This window comes from Poeciliopsis prolifica, unplaced genomic scaffold (genome assembly GCF_027474105.1).
Source record: "Poeciliopsis prolifica strain line A6 unplaced genomic scaffold, Auburn_PproV2 SCAFFOLD035, whole genome shotgun sequence".
Lineage (NCBI taxonomy): Eukaryota > Metazoa > Chordata > Actinopteri > Cyprinodontiformes > Poeciliidae > Poeciliopsis > Poeciliopsis prolifica.
In genome coordinates this window covers 490,543-510,471 of record NW_026562410.1, presented here as the reverse complement: position 1 = coordinate 510,471, position 19,929 = coordinate 490,543, and the positions used below count along the sequence as shown (strand labels likewise).

Below are 19,929 nucleotides of genomic sequence, written 5' to 3'. Positions count from 1 at the left end.
AATGGTTAAATGTGTGGGGGGAAAACAAACAAACAAAAAAACAAACAAAAATTACTATTGCCTCACCTCTGTTTTAAACATCTCCATGACTTTATCCCTGTGTTGATGTGAAGATCTGCGTTTTATTGTGGTGTTGCATATATGTGTGAACTAAATACATTACCTGTTTTTTATATGGTAAATAGGAGGCACTTCCTGGGGCAGCACCAGGAGGGGGTATAGGTGGTGAATATCTGGCACTAGTAACAGATCAAATCTAAGTGAATAGGTTTTGTTTTGCATGACTGATTTGGGGGACCTAGAGAAGGGTGCACAGGCCAAAATTGATTCAAAAACCTATTTCAGATTTTCAGTTGTAAGAAAAATGCTGCATCTGTAACTTCCAATAGAATACAATGAAGTTTGCCATTTTACAACATGTGACAAATATGGAGCAGATTCCTGCATGGAAGTCCTGTCATTATCCATCCATTCTTTCAACATTGTCCCTTAAAGACGCCAAGCCATTAAAACTTTGAATTTTGCAACAAGGTGCTGTGTGAAGCCATCTTGTCTTTACGTTGAACCATCAGAGATTTTGTCAGATGAAGGTTTAGATTCTCACAGTTGCCAAGCGTAAAAATAAATAAATAAATAAATAAATAGATTATTATGAAACAATGTGTGCAAGCTTTTTTTCACTATTAATTGTGGCGTTTAAAACTGACAGCGCAGTAGGTGGAACACCGTAAACACAGATGGCAGTACCATGTTTCGTCGCGTAGGGGTAAATGTCCAAAAGTTTACCCAAACCGCAGCGAAGGACCAAGAATAGTCCCGAAACATACACCCGACTGGACCCGGATCCTTTTGCTGTTCAGTTTCTTTTCGAAATTGCAGGTGAAAGCGGTGAAAAGAGCTGCTTTGTGAGCCTTTCTCGGTACCATTAAGAGCATATAAAACCTGAGCCTGGTCCCCGGCTGGCTGCGGAGGGTAGAACAGTCCAGCAGGCAGACGGGCTGGACAGAACCCAAAATACGCGCAGAAAGCTGACAGCCGCAAAAAAACAACAACTTTGGAGCCGAAATAATTCAATTAAGTTCACCGGTAAACAATGTGACCAAGTGCAGAGATAACCTCTGCTGGGGACCTTCAGGAAAAAACGCATGACGACGAACTTTGTCCGCTGCGAGAGGCGCACTGCACCATGGCATCCCAGCCGAGGTAGGCAGAACCCTCCGCGGCTAGCCGCTAGCAGCTACCCCCGCTTAGCCGAGGGGTGAGCCCGGTCGGTGCCGCGCTGCTGGTGGCGGTCCAGCCCGTCCCGCGGCAGCGCGTCGGGTCTCCTGGAATGAGATTGCAGCTCTCTGGTGAAACTTTATGCGAGCACAGCAGGGAGAAATGGACGTGGGGTTTTGGTCATTGAACATCGTGTTGTCAAACTAACTTGAAGACATGCGAGGTTTCAGGTCGGGCAGAGTGAGGTGGAATCAGCTGGAAACCACAGACTGGTGTGATTTTTACCAGCTGCGAGCCACAGCATGTTAATGCATGTTATTTAAAAGGACGTCAATCTCAGGTCATAAGCTCCATATCATCTGGGTGCATGCTCTCTCTCTCTCTCTCTCTCTCTCTCTCTCTCTCTCTCTCTCTCTCTCTCTCTGTTTTTGCTTTAGCGTCGTGTTTGATAAACCTGGCTCCAGTTGTATTATTTCACTGTCCCTTTAACTATGTCCCCCATTACTGCCATCTAGCAGTGTTTTGCTGCCTAACATTAGCTACAAAGAATGGCGTTTGACAACAAGTTTCCTATTTTTCCACAAAACGCAGGCATTTTCTAAACAAAGCCCAACGACATGCAACTGAGAGAGATTTTAGAAAAACAAAATATAAATATTTCTATCAGTTTGGTTTGTTCGCACATCTCTAATTTACAACAGATGTCATGTTATTACACTTGTCCAAATGTAAAGCAGCCAATTATTTACTGTCCAGTTCAGTCAAACATGTAGGACGGTGCAGTCAGGTTTAGGTTTCCTACTCAGTCAAGAAACGCTGGGAATTTGAATCCAGTCTTTTCAAAGTCTGAATCACTATGAAAGAGGGCAAGTATTCCAGACATTACTTCCTGTCCTAATTTCATTCCTTCATTCATTCCCTGGTTGCATCCTTCCCTGTGTCCTCCTCACCCTTTTATTTCTACTTCTGGTCGCTCTTGCTATTCCTTCCTTTCTCGATCTCTTCCTTTTTACTGTTTTTCTTGTTTTTCCTTTAAGTCCTTGCTCCCTTTCCTTCTTTGTGTATTTCTTTACTTCCTCTGTTGTCGGTCTTCTTTCTAACTTTCTTTCATATTCTTTACATGTCATTCCTTCCAGCTGTAGGGACATTAGCAGTCATTATCACAAAACTAATGTTTTTTTAAAATGTGTGTAGGATGCAATTTCAGGACTGGTGGAGGTGTTGGGGACCTGCAACGATTTTTTCCAGATAGCCTAATCTAAAGATTGGCTTTACTAAAGAAGTGCAGTCCTTAGTGATGCATCAATTGAATATAACAATTGAATATATATAAAAAAATGTAATGCTTTGTTTTTCTTGAATGGAAGATTGCATGGAGTTAAAACTTTAACTTTTTCAATCTGAAAAAAATTATGCTCTTTTTGTGAATTGGAGTTGTTTGAAAATTGGGTTAGTGCCATGTTCTGATACAATAATTTTAGATTTATTCCATTTTAGGTTGGATTCAAAACTAGAGAAACTGTCACTAAACATGCAACACACAGTTTCTTTTATGGTAAATGTTTGCTATTCAGTTGTTGAGTAAAAGCAAATTTTATCCTAATATTTACACAAAAACAATTCAGTACATCAAAACGCTCTCTTTGTTTTCTCTTCAATTTGTTGCCTTGTTCACACTGTCATCACAAATATACCTCCAGTTTGTCCATGCGTTGAACAGATTAGTCAAAAAGTATGTTTTGAGTCATTCCTGTTGGAAAAACACAGTGATGACTCAGTGCTGGAGTCATTGCAGCTGGTTGTGGAATGCTGTTAAAGAAAGGAATATATCCCTGTAGGCATATTAGTGAGGGGTTTGGTGCAAAGACCAAAGAAAGCTGTTCCTGGCAAATTGTTTTAGCTGTGTATATAATCAACATTGACTGTGTTGTTTCCAAAGCAACAAACAACATTGGATCTTATTGTAACATCAATAGGAGTGTGATGCAAATATCTTAACAACATGCTTCCTCAGCTTACTTTGTAGAAGATTTCCAGGCAAGTCCCTCTTTGGGGAGACCCCTCATGGTAAATCCAGAGCATTGAAAGGAAATCTTTCTCTGCCTGAGAACACATTGGGATTTCTCTGGATGAGCTTGTGGAGAGATTTCTGGATTTGCTCCTGTACTTCTTAAATTTCCAACGCAAATTCAGATCTGCATAAGAGGTTACAAAACTGGATAAAAATCTGTTTGCTTGGCTGCATACGATGGTCTAAAGGAGAAGAGAATGGTTTTGTGTTGATGAGTCACTTTCTTTCTAGATTCTTCACTAGTTTAGACAAGGTGGTCATTGTTGTAGGTTCATTAGGTACAGTCTGGGTTGCATGCAGCAGCCTAGTGTTGAGTAGTTTCACTGTTCTATTGTTCACTCGTACACGGGGTTTTGTAGACCTCTGAAAGTCTGCTGCAGAATTTGGCACCAGTCTGCTAGCAGTAGCAGTTTTCTCCTGAACATCGCACAAAGTCAAATTAGGGCCACATTAAGTGGAAGTTGCCACCTGACATCTGGGAATATTGATGTTGGAATGGTTGCACACTTTGAAGAACAATAGCTGTTTCCTAAACACCCCAGGGGAACCTATGCTTTCCAGAGAAACCTTGACTCTCCAGTGACCCCGTTTCTGGTCCACTGTCCTTTTCTTGTTTTTTTTTTTTTCCTTGACTGAAACTCTAAGTTTTACCCAAATCAGACAGGAAATGACCCTCAAGAGCTTCTGGAACAAAATAGCAAGAACCTAGGCCTATAATGTATTCGCCATCCAGTCCATCCGTTATCTATACCTGCTTAACCCAGCTAGGTCGTAGGGAGCAGGCTGGTACCCTTCATCAATCACTGGGGAGACTTGGGATACAGCCTTATAGGTCACCAGTCCATGACATTAAATCAGCTCTTTTCAACACCATTCAACTTCTTATCCTTTGCTTTGCTTAACTTTAATTAATTGTTCTAACAGGCTTTGATGTAATTTGAGGTTTGAAGTAGGGACATTATGCAAGCTTTTCTTTTTTATTTGTATTTTTTTTGCTGATAAATTGTACCAGCAGTTATTGGTCTTCCAGCTGTTGTAAAGAGCTGCTTAAAATTTAAAGATTGAAGCCGTGTTTTACAAGGGTAGTTATGGTTCCTATCTGTTCTTTTACGGGACAGAGATGAGTTCTCAATGTTTATGGATTTCTTTTTATGTTGCCTCAAATTCTTCTGTTGCCAGTGGTCTCAGAGCTTGTTTTTTTTTCTTTCTTGCTTTGTATTTACAGTTTTGAGGGGAGTTTTTTGTCTTCTTGTAACCTCTGGGATTAACTTGTAAGAATTTGTAATCTTTATTAAACTTGAAACACTAGAGCTTCTGTATTATTAGGGTTTCTTCACTGGTTATTATTATGCTTTCTCCTTGGGTTTAAGAAGTTAATCATATGCTTGCAGTTTTTATTTTGTCCTTTCTTATACCATCAGAACCTTTCTACCTAAATTAAAGCCAATTTTAAGATGGGGAGGGGTATACACAGAGCAATAATTAATCTGCACCTTTATAGTCAGTAAAGTGTCTTACAATATGTAAATTCCAAGATGAGCAGCGCTATGTATATATTTACTTAAAATCTTAGAAAATGTAAAATTGTTAGGAAGATTTCCAAGATGACCTTTTTTCTCACTGCAAAGAACTTAGCTGCACTGTTTAGCACTCTCTGACTGGAGTATATCAAAAAGCATGACCTTTTGCAAAGCTCCCACACTATATATCAAGCAGATATGGTGGAGAAATAATGGATTGGCCAAAGAATCTGACACCTTGCAGACTTGACGTTTGCTACCCATCTATCCTGGAATACAAACTTTGGTCAACCATTCAGAGGCAGACGCTTGTCTAATTTCTGTCCTGCAACAGTACAGCCATCAGAGTTAAGCAAGAAAAGAGTCAGTGTGTTGCAATTCTCCCGGTCAAAGTCCGCACCACGGCTAGATTAAAATACTTTGCCTGGACCTAAAGAAAGAATCTTGTTCCTTCAGTGAAGTGAGACAACTACACGAAAGACAACACAAATAGATTGATATGTCCTATTGTTTCTCTGGAGATGGAACTGTTTCCTGCTGCAGCGTCAAGCAAACTGATCAATCCGATAGCCCTAAAAAGTGAACCTTTATGCTGTGCCAACACTTTTAATTACAGACAGTTTAATCAGTCGCACAATCTTTTATTTTTATCTTTGTGTTTAGTCAAAGTAGATTGAGCTATTGGAATTCAATGCAATCGACCTTTAAATCTAGGCCTGAAATGCTCAACTTCTGTGAACATTTAAATGCAACATACACTCAACAATCGCAGTTTGATGGAAAATAACCTAACCGATCAAATGAACTGATTTGGCACTGACATAACTTGTCTTTTATGCATATATTGTAAGTAACGTGTGATTCACTTGTTGTGTTGTTCACCCATGGGTGTTCAGCCTGTTACTGGGCCGTGCCAGTTTGTGCTTTCCTTGGAGTTTAGCAAGTCTGTCTGCTGCATTAATGAGGAGGTGCTCATCTGTTTGGCTTGGTCCCAAATCTTTGCTGCTCCTCTCATTGCCATGGCAGCATCCTGCTGGGATTGTTGTCAGTGAGAATGATTAGCACAGTGTTTTGGGAAGAAACATGTGAAAACTGAAAATGCAGTGTTTGTGTTCATATTTGTAAAACGTACCCATAGAAGTTTCTGCATTTTTTAAATTTATTTTTCATCATTTATCATGGTTATTGGGTTCGTAAAAGTTCAAACAAATCTACTTTGGAGACGTGGCATACGTGATGTGAATCCCCCTTGCACCTGTGAATCAGTTCACACTTGTCTGCAGATTTAATCTCATCTGACGCTGCTGCTTTCCCCTTGGATTTAAGAAGTCAATCATACGCATGCAGTATTTCTTTTCTGTTTTTGCAGAAATCTTATGATGGCGTATTATTGCTTTGCCTTGCAATGGAATTTAATTGTAACTGTTTGTTTTGTTTTATAAAATAAAATAAAAAAAGCAAACAAAATTACTTCATCACTGTAACATGGTCAGATTTTCATATCTTTTGTCCTAAGGTGATGGTCATGCGATGGTTGATTTAGCTTGGTTGTATTTCTTTGTGATTTTCCAGCGCACACAGTGAAGAGAGGAACCTTCTTCGCCGCCGAGCATGGGAACAAAGAATCCAAGAAACCAGCCAAACCAAAGAAGTTGATGCTGAAAATGCGCCACTCTTTGCAGAACCGTACAAGGTAAGAGCTGCCTTTAAAATGCTTAAAGGACAACAGTGGCTGTCATTTGACCATCTGGTAGATCAGTCCAGGCGGTCTGGATACGTGTACATGTAAACAGAAGTGCAGCCCCTTGTAAGGCTCTTGACTCATGGTTTCTATGAATAGCTATTTACTCATCTTAGCTTTGCTCAAAAAGGTTGCAAAAGTTCAGGATGAAAACTTGGGTAGAGTCTGTCGTCCTCCTCTGAGTCTGGTGATGGCCTTAATAACCTCTGCAGCTAAAATAGCCCAGTCTCTGTGGAGCAAACCAAGGGGCCTTAAGGTCAGTGAAACACTAGCTGGTTCTCTAAAGGATTCATTCTGTGAGGACACAGTCATAATTGAGCGAGACTTTGTTGCACTCATTAATCTTTTAGTTTTGAATGCAGCTGATGGAGGCTATCATTTTGTTCACTCAAAAAAAGATTGAAATAGTGAATGGTAAGACAAAGTTTAGCATTTTAGCAATACTGAGAAATTCAAGTAATAAATAGAAGAAAATGCACTTTATGTTACTAAATTAGACTATTATTTCAGTAATTGATTCAACACGACAAAACGAAAGAATCTTTCCAGTCATATTGTGGAGTTAAAATTTTTTCACAGAAGTTTCAGTATTTTTTAATTTATTTTGTATTATTTATTACAGTCATTGGGCTCCTAAAAGTTCAAATAAATCTACTTTTAGGCTTGGCAGACACGATGTGATGAGTGGTGTCTTTGTTTTGTTCATAAAAGTAGAAAAATAATTTTTTTTGTTTTCCAGACGAACAAAGCGGATGAGCTCTCCGATCGAATCCAAAGGATGCTGGGCAGTTACGAAGATGTGAATAATCCCGTGCCTTCTTCACTGGAGGCTTTACCCATTCCTTCCTACGTTTCCGTATCACAGTCGGATCAGAACCAGCCAGTTGCAGAACAATCAAGCAAAACTCTTTCCCACAAGCAGGACCTTCACATGTCTACTACCCAACAAAGCCAGAAAGGGACATCTGATAGTGTTTACTCCTCATCTCCAAACCACCGTGGACATTCATCTAGATTTTCAGCTACATCTTCGACCCACAGTCAGCTGAGTTGTTTAGGACGTCATATAAAGGAGAGTGAAGTCTTCCCAGATCTCAGAGGGGCAGTCAGCCTTCCCCAGGAAGTGTCTGCCCCCTCTCCAGATGCTAAGCCTCTTCCGGTCCTACATTCCTGTGACCACAATACTAACACAGACACCAGGGACACGTTCAAAAGGGATCAGCTTCAAGGGTCTCCAGATCTTTCCTCTGGGTTGACTGGCAGTGTGACTGTTTTTACATTGAACAGCAAGCTTTCACCTATAAATCCACCTCCACCCCAAGTCAAGACCAGCACACTGCCCTCCCAGACATTTCCTTCTCTGCTGTCGTCCAAGCAGGCTGGGATAGTCATGACCCAGAAGCCAACGGCCTACGTGCGACCCATGGATGGTCAGGACCAGGTGGTCCAGAAGTCACCTGAGCTGAAGCCATCGCCAGAGCATTATGCGCCATTACCAGAGCTGATCACCAAATCGGACATTGCCAAAACAATGAAAGTGCCTCAATTCTTCGAGGTAAGATTTTGCATGTGCAATTAAACATAAATGTATCTAAAATCACTGCTATAGTGGTTAAAAAATATCTCTACTAAAAACTGCAACAATAAAGGACACTTGCGCTAGTATTTTCAATTTGAAATTAGGTATTCAAATGAAGTTGAGCGGGAACTATCAGAAGCTAGTGATGCACAAAATGAAAATTCCTTCTCCTGCTTTACACTTTTTCTTTCATGAGTGGATATCCTTTTCTTTCCACTTCTTCTCATTTAGCATTTCACCAGGTTGGAACATTGAAAGAGAGGAATGCTTGACCGTTCCTCTCTGGCTCTGCCTCCCTTGGTCAATATTTTATGGCATTTATTGCGAGTATAGAAGTGGTGATTAAAAAAAAAGTTGTTGTAGGATGCATCCCTGCATACAGCTAGTCCTTTATATAAAACAAATGCTGCTGTACAAAATTAAAGCTATTGTCAAGAATCCATTAAGACTCCATTATACATTGATTTATTAAGAATCAATACATTGAGTAGAGTAACTGTGCCTCGAAATCGAACAGAGTTATAGTACTTCAGCCAAATCTTTAAATTGTTTGTTTATTGAGTCTAATGGAACCTACTATGGAAGAAAATGTTCAAACAACTAATGTAATGAAGTTAATTATTACTTGACTATTATCAGCAATATGCTGGTGGATATGTTGATAAATCACTTATTTATTCCACTAATTGTGAATTTAGAAATGGTGTCATTTTCACTTACACATATTAGTTTTTGGTTTGCTTTTTTTTTGTTTATCAGGCAGTGGGAAAAAAAACGTATATAATTTTATATATATTATAATATAAATTTTCCTGTTTTTAAAGGCTCCAGCTGATGAAGTTCTGTGTGTGGAAGATATCTTAAGGGTAAGTGCAGCCACTTATGTCCATGTTTAAGCAAATGATAGATAAATAAATAATAAATATGCTCAAAATTTTTCTTGGATTTTCTGAAAGTACTTAAAAAAATGAAGTTGAAATGCAGAAGTTGTTTTCTTTTTCCTGTTTTTTTTGTTTGTTTGTTTTTTGCCGCATTTGACCTCAATGTACTTCTGGGTTTTTTTGTTGTTGTTGTGTTTTTTCATCATTTTGGGCTTTATACCAGATTATGAATTGGTATTTGCAGAAACTTAAATTGTTTATAAACAGCCTTCTGTATTTCCTCAGGCTTTTAATGTTTGATAAGCAGTATTCGAGGATCTTTAAATGTGAACTCAAAATAAAAAACCGATAAGGTTTTGAGTTCTTTTGTATTCCAGATTTACTGATTTCCATATTTAAGTAACACTTTCTCCAGTTCTAGTTTACTGGACAGAACAAATGAACTTGTTCAAAATAGATGGTTGTGAATCAACCATGTTTTTTTTAAACTTTTTTTTTAAATGCATGTCAACCTCTTGTTTGTGTTTGACAGGAAATGACTCTGCCATGGCCCCCTCTGCTGACAGCGATTCACACGCCAACCTATGAACCATCCAAGTCTCCAATCCCAGCCAAGGTCAATGAAGCTTAATCATTCAGTTAACCTTCTTGCCCTTTTCCCTCTTATTATGTTCTAACTACACGGTTTATCCCTGAACAAATTTGCTGATGAAAAATAAATTCATCTTTATTTTTCCATCCTGGCAGGAAGCAGAACAAGTCTCATCATGTCCAGAGCAAAGTGAGTAACATTTAGCTTGTCTTTAGCAGTCGCTACAGCTAAATGAGTCTGTTTTGGATGGCAGGCCTTTTCACAGTTATGGTGAGAAGTAGAAGTTTAAGCTAACAGGAAATGTAAAAGACACAGATTAAAATACATTGGAATATAATATCAGGTCAACATAAAAGATGAGAGCTTTTAGTGAAACGTCAGTTGAATAATTTGTACATCCAGCTATAGCGCAACTAAGAAGAATTGTCGCTCACATTGTTACTGATCAGTTACTATTTTAGTTCATCAAAATGTCACGATCAAAATTTCTGTCTGTTTCTTTTCAGAAAGCCTTGAATTCTCCAGTAAAGATTCATCTCCTTACAAGCGGCTGAATTCCTCAAAGTGAGTATCTAAACCGTTCAGAACGACAGCTTCCTCATTTCATAAATATAATATATAATTAGCATAACCATATATTTGTTTTCATCAAATATGCATGTTTTTTTTTTTTTTTACATGTAGATGAGAATTTACCTCTAAGCATTCTTAAATCTGTGTCGTGAAAGGAAATTCACTCCCTCAGATTATGGCAATTTAGCAATTTTGGATGGCAATAACAATTAGCTTTTTTCCAAAAGCCTGAGAACTTGGTTTATTCTTTAATACACGTCTTATGCTAACTGTGCCCCACAGAACTTTAAAGAAAGTTACCCATGTTATACATTTATTGGAGTGCATCAATACCTCCTTTTGTCCTTGTTGACCTAAATTCGGACTAATTTGTCTGATTTACTAACCAGTAGTGAAAGGTAAATGTTTTATCGGTTGTACAAAAACATCTGGTTTCAGTTGCATGTATTAATGATAACCAATGGCTACTTTTTAATACCACTCTGTGTGTATGTGTGTTTTTCAGTTCCTTTGAAGCCACACATTCCAGTGATGCAGAGATGAGGAGCTCCAGTGACAGCAGCTTAGAGTCAGACAGTGACATTTCCATTAAAGAGCCTCCAAAACCTCCAGAGGTAAAACTGGTTGAAATGGAGGTCTTAACTCATTTTACTATGCTTTAATTATAAACCTCTAAATTAGTCACATGCTTGTGTTTTCTTCTTATTATTTTTAATACTCTTTATGTTCTTTTTATAGCCTGATGCTCCAGCAGCAAGTGATCGGGACTGGCAGCTGGGAGAGCGGGTTAGCTCCCATCAGCAGACCTTCAGCACTGATCGTCAGACCCCCAAGCAGAGCAGTTCAGATGCCAGTGAGGAATCAAAGTCTTTTTCCCAGCAAAAAGCTCCCACAGACAACATGGCTGTTACTCAGCAGAGCAGTGAAAGCGTCCAGGATGCCTCTTTCAGCCAGAACAATGGCAAAAAAAGCCTTTCTGATGTAGGGAGCCGTCGCAGCAGTTCAAGGAGACTTTCAAAGCCTTCAGCGGCAGGGGGCCCAAATCGCACTGAAACAGCTCTCAGTGTTAAGTCTGAGGAACTCGCAGCTCCAAAAACGGAGCATAATTTCACAGACAATCCTGAAGTAAAATCAAAAATGGGTGAACACAAAAAGGAAACTGAAAGAGAAGCTAAAAGAACTAAATACGCCAAACATAAGAAGGCTGGATTAGAAGTCGCGCCTGCGCCGCGTGGTCGCTGTCCAACCTGTGGTGTTCATTATCCTAAATCCTGCTGCTGCTCAGCTCAGAGCCCTGCCCGGCCTGCTGCTCCAGTCAGAGTCGGCTGTCCCAAAAACAATCCAGAGACCAAGGTGCCTCACAAATCAACGCACAAGCATTCACATAAGGCCTCTCAGGCAGCAAAGGGTTGGTGGGACCAATACCAGCCTCCTAAGTCCCTGCTGGTGAGGATTGATATCAGTCTGCTCTCAAGAGTCCCCCTGAAATCCAGTAATAATAAAGGGATGTCCAGCAATGCAAAGAGACCAGCACTGGCCATAGAAAAGGATGAAGCAAGCAGAGAGTCCTCTAAAGCACACAGACCTGGAAAAAGCAATAAAAAGTCCCAAAATGTGAGGATTTTGTGCGGCACAGAAGAGATTGTACCCATTCTTATCAGAAAATGTTTTTTTACTGTGCTGTGCTTTTTTTTTTTTCAGGTTGAGACTAAAAGTCCTCCCAAGAAGAAGCTTAAGTTGGAAAACCAGAAAACCTCATTAAGTCGTGCTTCTGTGAAAGTAGAGTACGTCCAGTAAAACAAAAAAATCTGCAAATTTAACATTAAGTCATCGCTGCTGTAACTCTTGTGATCTATATTTCACACAGGAGTTCCAACAAACCAGACAAGGAGCAAAAGAAGGCTAAGAAAACATCTCAGGACCTGGCAACATCCAAAGACGCCACTAAAGCTCCAAAGATACAGAATCCCTGTTTTGCAACGGTACTAAAGATCAGCAAGGAGAATGCCAAGGGTAAGGACTCCAACAAGCACAAGACAATTAAAGGAAAACACCCACAACCCTCACTTCATAAAAAGGTAATTGTTCAAACTCTAGTGTATGTGGTGAAATATGAATACAAGTTTTCAATCTCATGCGTCTTCTTCAGAGTCAGGCCAAGACCCCAAAGAGCGGTCTGGATGTGCCGTCAGATTTAAAGCCCCAAAAAGGAGCTGTGAGCAACAGACCCTTGCTGAATTTTGACAAGAGGTACAATTCCAGGTTTTCCTTGCACTCAGTCTGGAAAAAGTTTTTATAGCCGTTTTATGTAACTTTTCCGAAATATTGTAATATGGTAATGTATTATCTTTTTGCAAGAGATTGTGTGTTTATTGTTTTTTCACGTTTCCTACACAATTTCAGCTGCTTTGGTGGACTTAATTGGTTTTTAAAATTCAAATCAATTTATTTATGTTGCTGCAATTCACCACACATGGTGTCTCAAGGCGCTTAACAAAAAACAGCAACGTGAATCCGAGCACGCAGATTCAAAATCAGGTACATATTGAGCCCAGTTATTAAGCTTGGTTAATTGTTCAAATTAGCTTAAAAAAGGAAATCCAGCAGATTGCATTAACTTGCAGCGTTCACTCCTACTGGATGAGCAGGTAGCATCAGTAGACTCACTTACATTGAGTTGTAAAGTAAAATCATTCATTTTCACAGGCAGTATCCAGTGAACCATTACATAAAAGAGGCAAAAAAACTGAAGCACAAGGCAGACGCTGAGGTAAGTCGTTTTTTTTTTTTTTCTTCTTTTAATGCACCACACTCCATACAGCAGTGCTTTTTTTCTACTCTTGTATTCTGTTACGTTTGTGCAGCAGGACAAGCTTAGTAAAGCTTTCACCTACTTGGAGGCAGCCATGTTTTTTGTTGAGAGTGGCATTGCCATGGAGAAAGATCCACAGATTTCAGGGTCTTCCTACACGATGCTTGCAGAGACGGTGGAGCTGCTCAAGTAAGACTTTGTGCTTCTTTGACAATGCTTCAGGGACTTATTACTCATGGATGCTTTCAGAAAAGTTTGGAGATCGATCCTTTAAAGCTTTTCACATACTATATTCTTATAGATGTGAGGCAAGTTTCCAGTAATGGTGAGATAAATAATTTTTCCTGATTGTTTCTCTCATTCTCACAGATTTGTTCTGAAACTTAAAAGCCCAGTGGGCTCATCAGCTGCACCCCCAGAAAATGACTTTTTAGCTTTATGGTAAGTTGAAGCTCCATCTCAGATAGTATTATGTTGGGTGGTTAAACTGTATTGCAAAGGATAGAAAAGCTGCAGAAATGCCATGTCTTCACCTAATGATTTTCTCATTGTTTTCTGACACTTTTTTTTTTTTTGAATAACTTTTGTATCTTTTTGCAGTTTAAAGTGCCAGTCTCTTCTTCACATGGCCATGTTTCGCCACAAACAAAAAACTGCAACAAAGTTTTCAAAGACCCTTACGGATCACTTTCAAGTAAGTTATAAATGCTTTATTATCATCTCCGTTTGTTTTGTAGTTATATTATAAAATATTCGGTTTGTCTTTCAGAACTTCACTCAGGTGTCACGCAAACAGCTCTCCTCAGCAAAGTCAGTCACCCCCGCCCCCCCGCAAAAAAATCATATTTAATGTTTGCAACCCTACACAGGGCTTAAGCTTTTTACATTTCATCTTTTAGGCTAGCAGAAAATCCATCGCCCAGCGTGCCGTCTCCAGCCAGCTCCAGCTCAGGTACCGGTTCGAACCACAGCGGCTCCGAGATCGCTGCAGTCGGCAGCACTGTGGCGATTCCTCAAAACATAGAACAAGTGGCCTTTTCCTACGTCAACATCACCACGTTATTTCTAAGTGCTCATGACATCTGGGAGGAGGCAGAGGAACTGACATTAAAAGGCAGCGGTAAGAAAGAAAAATCCCTCCAGCTGGTTGGTTAGCCAGCTAACATCTGGAAATCAAAGATAAGCTTCTCTGGGTCTTTATTTCTATTGTGCTTTAGCCTTAAGTAATGTGTGATATCATTCTAGTGTTGTTTATCTGCAAGCATACTATCAACATGTAGACACACATACAGAAACTCATGGCTTTTAATTTGTTGTCCACTGTACAGGGTTGTTTGATATGGGTTGTTTCCAGAGCTATAGAAGTATCAGAATATACATATATATATTCCCAGATTTTATTCCTATACCATTTTTTTTAACATATTGTGCCTTTCTTTGTATTTACTATAGAAAAAGCCCATACTGTAAAGATTTTAAACATTTAAAACTCAGATCCCTGAAACTGTATAGTGAATAAACACCAAAATAAGGATTGTGATAGGTGATAGACGGTGGGATATTTGCATAAAATATCCTCCGCATCACATTTTGTAATTGGAGCTCAATAGGAAGTTGACTCGGTGACAGTGACTCATCGTTCCACAGTGTTAATATTTAGACCATAAACCTTATATTTAAAAAAAGTACATCTATGCACCAAATGATCTTTTTGAATATTTTGTTTCCACTAAATGTGTGTTTTCAGGTGTGCTCACAGAGCTGGACGCCACCATGGGTCCTCTGAGCCTGATGTCAAATATGAGCTTCATGGTCCGCTACATCAGACAAGGTGTCGACTGGTTAAGGCTGGAAAGCCGAAAGCTTTGATGCTGGACGCCTACGCTTTCCCCGGAAGTGTATCTCAGACTTATCTGCATGTTTATGCCTCTGACATCACCTTATTTCATTAACAAAGTGGATAGCAGATGGCTGTGGAGGTGGCTCATGAGAAAATGTTCATTTTCTCCCACGGACAAAGACATCTACTTTCATATCCATCATGTGTATTTTTATTATAATTTTTGTGCGTGTGTGTTGTAAACAAACGTGGGGGGAAGCAAATCAGATATTGCCAAAAGTGCCATGTTGGGGCTTTGCAAATTTGCCCTCTTAAGATCATCTGCTTGTGTCCAAGTATTGTGAGCTCTATTGTTCCTTTTTTTTAGTATTACGATCTCTGAAGAGTCGGTAATTAGAAAACCTCGGCACTTGACTCACACCAACCTCCAGGTGTCTCTGCAGGCATCATGTTCTTCATTTCATTGTCAAACGTTGGCTTGACCTGATGATCCGTGATCATCAGGTCAAGCCAACCTGATCATCACGTGACCCGATGATCATGTTGAACTGCAAGTTTGTTGCAGTAGTGCCACACATTTATGGATCGGTCTTTAATTTATTATTTTAGCTTAACGTTTGGCTGGGGTTCTGAATTTTGTTTATGTGCAATAATCAAAAGTGATGGATAACAGGTGCCTTACTAAGAAGTTGAATTAGAGGAGACTTGACTATAGTTTGGTTCTTGTCAGACACTGTAAGGTGCAGAAAGCTCTGAGCAACAAGTGCAGCTGGAGTGTTAGTGGCATAAACCAGTTCTTCTTCTTTGTCTGAATTTGTTCTGCTGCTGTCCAAAGTTGGTGTGTATAATGAACATGAAGTTTTCTCTGGTTGATGGTGGTCTTATTGTTGCGGTGTTGGGTTCGTCAGACCAAATCTAAGAAAGATTCTCAGAGTAAACATAGAAATTGTTTTGACGAAGAACTTCTTCGTCTCTGTTGTTCCTCCTGTCAGGAACAGATCCTTACAGTTTGATTGTGGAAGCAACTTTGAAGTTCAGCCAAAACTTTGCTCTATTTGGTGCATCATGGTTCCTCTCTTTTAAAATCAAAAGTCATAATATCAAGATCTTGCTTTGTGTTTCCATGTGCACAACCGCCTTAGCAGCTATTGGTTGTAAAATTTCAACTTGATCAAAACAATCATTATTAATGACGGACGATGAACTTTGAAGACGGTTAACAGAGAGAGAGAGTTTTCTGGATTTTGAACACCAAACTTTTATATCAAGTTGCCTTTACAGCCTGGAAGAATTTTTACATCTGTTCAGAGAAAATGATTCAAAGAGGTAAATTTTGTTATATAATTTCATAGTTGTGGACATTAGCCAGGATCTTGCTACAGTCATTTCCATTTGTTTTTATATTTTGCCATATTTCCCATATTCTATAGAGCTGCAACATCCCACCTAAATATGTAAGAGGTGGACAATTTAGGAAATAATGCAGTTTTTTTTTCTCAACATTTTATTTTAGATATATCTGTGTGGCTGGATTATGCTTGTTTGACTCAAAGCAATAAGATGTTATGTTATTACAATTCTTTATTAATATGCAGGGAAATTGCTTTTGGTGTGACATGCTGATAAAGAAGGTCTAGACTAGCGTAGGAATAGCACTTGGCGTTTCTTAACTTAATTGTTCCTAGCTTTATTACTTTCAGCTATGCAATTTATATGTTTTAATTAAGAACAGAGTGCCATGTAATTGGGAGCTATTTTTTTTTTTTACGTTGGAACCTTCAGCAGGATGTCATTGAAATGAGCTTTACAGTTTGGGATGGATGGTCGTCTACCCTGCTCACGAAGGGAAACTGCAACGTTCGATACTTTTTTGTCTTTTTTTTTTTCTGTTCAAATCCTGTGGCTCTAATTTCATCATTTGTTTTTGCTATTTAATTTATAAATTATATTGTAACTAATTGTCCAATTGTGTTTTGACTGGAAACAAAATCTTCAGACCAGTTTTTGAAAGATGTTTCTTTTTCATTTCGTGAAAATTTGTGAAACTGTGTTGCAGTGTACAACGATGAATAAACACTGGAAACTAAATTGCAGCGATTGTAGAGGGCAGCGGGTACTTACTCTGGTTTATCTTGAACAAAATAAGTACATAAGTGTGGATGTAGAAGCTACACAATAATATTTTCTTAAGAGATGCACAGAGAAATCAGATGGTATTCAGCATCAAAATATGTAGCATTTAGTTTCAGCGACCTTGACTAGTCCTAGTCCAATCAAAAACTCTAAATTTGCATATTTTCATGGTAAGTAAACATAACATCCCCAAGAACAGTTCAGGCAAACCACAACCCTCTTCAGTGTGGAAGAAGACACAAAGTATTTGCACTGTCAAGGAGGTGACAAAATTTTACATAGTATTTTTTTTTTAATGAAATAAAGAAGCAAGAAAACATGAGTTTGTTTAAAATGTAGTTGTACTTTTATAAGGTCTGGGTTTAAAATTTAGTCTGCTTCTTTTAAAATCTTAATTTGGATGAGAGTTGGAAAGAAGAAAAATGGCTACAACACTGGCATTTTTATGGACTTGTCACAAAAGTTCGAAACATTGCAAATATTTTTCACTCAAAAAGATGTGCGCTAAAAAGAGATCACGTTTTCTTGTCCCTGCCGTATTAAAGTTCACACAGCATTCCTTAATCCTATAAAACTTGCTTATCAGAAGCTTCAAACTAGGCTGATTAAAAGAACATAAAAATAGACCTTCATTAATGTATTTTACAGATATGGGAGGAGGGTTTACGTGTCAGATTCTCCTGTAAAGTTGGGGTTGCTGAAAGCCGGCTGAAACAAAAATGGGGGAAAGAAAGACAACCCAGCATTAAAACCTATACAAATTAAACTGGATTTATATCAGCGCTGATTTGTAACCTACCACATCAACACGGGAGGTGGTTCTTGTTGGTAAGCTCAAGCTGCTCAGTTTATATCCCCTCACTCTGAAGATGTAATACAGCAGGCCAACCCCCAAGCAGAAGAAGATGACGGCTCCAATGACGGCGCCGACTACCACCCCGGCATCTGTAGACACAGCAGGTATGTCAAAATGACAAACTATTGGGATCAAATAATGGCACATCAACAAATGAACTCAAAGCACAACCACAAGTCTCTGAGGCTCTGTTGTCTCTCTATTGATGGGTCAATAGGCTAGACAATTACAACAAAGAGTGTAACTCAACACATTTTCTGAGACAGTGAATTTTGGGTTCTCACTATTTGCACACCGCTCACAAAATGACAAGAACTAAAGCTTGGGGTATTTTAGTCTGTGTCATGAATCTGTATAATACACGAGTTTCACTCACTGGAATAAGTGACATTTATTGTCACCTATTCAATTTTTTTATGTACCTGTAATCGTTCTCCTTTATGACTGCATGTATTAGAACCTCTTCACCTGTTGCTTGATAAAAGCCTGAATTATTTGAGGGATGAATTTCACTGTCATTTAACTTTGTTAAGGCTTCAACGTTGTTTTTATTTATTTATTTTTAACAAATTGCTCTTTATTTTTAATCTGATATTCTTCTACATCACAGAATTCAAGATTTCATAGTAGAACAAGGCCTACATTGATACATTAGAAAGAACTCTGCTGCCCCTGGTGGCTTGCAAGGATCATCACATCTAAAGAGGCCTGCTCTTTTATTTTAATAGTATATTGTCAAATTATTAGGCATACTTTGATCTTCAGACTACAATATTTGTATATGCAAATATTTCATACCTTTAGTTTTTCAAACTATATTTTAGGAAAAAATACAGCCGGCTTATAATGTTGGGTCCTCAACAACCAATTTAAGGTGTGAAATGCTCAACTAATGGTTTCATGAGATTAGAATGCCTTGATGTGCAATATATCTCACCACTTTGAAGGTCTTAATTTTAAACAGCAGACATGCACTATGATGTTAAAAGAGCTGAATGGACAGTCATCCACTTCATCACTTACTTCCACCTGGGCTGTCAGTGGGGAAGATGGGATTTTTGCCATCATCTGTTGTGTAATCTGAAAGAAAAGTGCACACACAAACTGTTAAATCAAAAACTAAACTCTGAATCAAAATTCAAAATGAAAAATCCAAGAGGAACTCCTTACACTGGCGGTGGCGACATGCAAAGCCTCTCTTCTGCAGGCAGTTGTTGTCGTTCCAGCGCCCGTCAAGATACATCTCCACGCAGTTCTCCTCGGCAATATCCCCGGGATGGAAGGCCGAATTGGGCTCACCTTGAGCCCAGTTAACAAATCCCAACGACGTCTTGTCTGTCCAGCCCCAACCAACTAAGTGGCAAAACATGTCATATGTACCGGTGAGCTGTTTGCAGGTACTGGACTCAATAAGAGAGAATGATCACGGTTGCTGTTTCTGCTTCATTGCCAACTCACAGTTTCTGTCCCGGGTAAGGCCGATCCAGATGTTGTGCTTTTTAGTAAAGTTTAGGTTCCTGATGAACTCAATCTCTGCCCTGCTGTGAATGGAGGTCAGCTCAGTCCTGACCGACTGGCAGTAGTGTCGGGCGTCGTTCCAGGAGAAGCCCTCCGCCCCGTCGTACATGAAGTAACAGTACCGGCCGTAAGGAGCAAAGAAAGGCAAACACTTCCCATCACCGGGGCTGGGAGTGGGAGGCGGTTTTACTGCAGACATTAATAATGATTTGAGACTTATTGGTATAATGATCTGTTGCAAAAGAAAAAGTACATACACCACTCAGGTTTGTTATACCAGAGGAGATCTTGCAGATGTAGGGCTTAGCCTGGTCACACTTGGTATCGTTCCAGGTCCCGTGGAACCAGATTGAAGCATGCATGCTGACACATCCCTCATCCTGGATGTTGCTGGGCTCTCCTGGACCCCACTGAGTGAAGAAAACTGGCCAGCCGTCTGTCCACATGTAGGAGCTGTCCTCCTGCATCACAACACAGCTGAGGATTTATCTCTGACTGAAATCAGGATGTTGCTCTGCCATAAGAAATGTGTTTCTACTTGCAAAGACAATGATATGCCTTGAACCTTTGGAGAGTTTGTCATCTTACACTCACA

General features: G+C 39.3%; 2 protein-coding genes across 4 annotated transcripts in view; one reads left to right on the top strand and one right to left on the bottom strand.

Annotated features, from left to right (window-relative positions):
* Positions 1-994: 994 nt before the first annotated feature.
* aff1 (AF4/FMR2 family, member 1) lies at positions 995-16,920 on the top strand. Of its 3 annotated transcripts, XR_008607474.1 has the most exons (20): positions 995-1,203; positions 6,382-6,502; positions 7,290-8,105; positions 8,954-8,995; positions 9,543-9,626; positions 9,758-9,791; positions 10,109-10,166; positions 10,681-10,789; positions 10,914-11,789; positions 11,877-11,959; positions 12,043-12,253; positions 12,325-12,425; positions 12,882-12,945; positions 13,040-13,176; positions 13,357-13,428; positions 13,588-13,681; positions 13,757-13,797; positions 13,887-14,107; positions 14,735-15,292; positions 15,332-16,920. XR_008607474.1 is itself a non-coding variant. In XM_055052489.1 (19 exons), exons 1-19 carry the CDS (start codon positions 1,187-1,189, stop codon positions 14,854-14,856), a joined length of 3,300 nt encoding a protein of 1,099 aa, XP_054908464.1. In that variant the 5' UTR covers positions 995-1,186; the 3' UTR covers positions 14,857-16,920. The 3 variants fall into 3 exon arrangements, 2 of the variants coding, with proteins under 2 accessions (XP_054908464.1, XP_054908462.1); XM_055052489.1 differs by having other exon boundaries at positions 13,043-13,176; positions 14,735-16,920; XM_055052487.1 differs by having other exon boundaries at positions 14,735-16,920.
* The window catches only part of LOC129374207 (macrophage mannose receptor 1), an 18,341-nt gene continuing 14,802 nt past the window's right edge, over positions 16,391-19,929 (bottom strand). The window contains exons 45-50 of the mRNA XM_055052486.1: positions 19,612-19,795; positions 19,275-19,523; positions 18,987-19,169; positions 18,840-18,896; positions 17,760-17,905; positions 16,391-17,668 (exon numbers count right to left, since the gene is read on the bottom strand). Coding sequence (XP_054908461.1) covers positions 17,624-17,668; positions 17,760-17,905; positions 18,840-18,896; positions 18,987-19,169; positions 19,275-19,523; positions 19,612-19,795 — 864 coding nt within the window. The 3' untranslated portion in view covers positions 16,391-17,623. The remainder of the gene's footprint in view (positions 17,669-17,759; positions 17,906-18,839; positions 18,897-18,986; positions 19,170-19,274; positions 19,524-19,611; positions 19,796-19,929) is intronic.

Coding starts and splice junctions, on each gene's coding strand:
- aff1 (XM_055052487.1), top strand. Junction 9,627..9,757: donor AGTCTCCAATCCCAGCCAAG/GTCAATGAAGCT, acceptor CCATCCTGGCAG/GAAGCAGAACAAGTCTCATC. Junction 12,946..13,039: donor AGCACAAGGCAGACGCTGAG/GTAAGTCGTTTT, acceptor ACGTTTGTGCAG/CAGGACAAGCTTAGTAAAGC.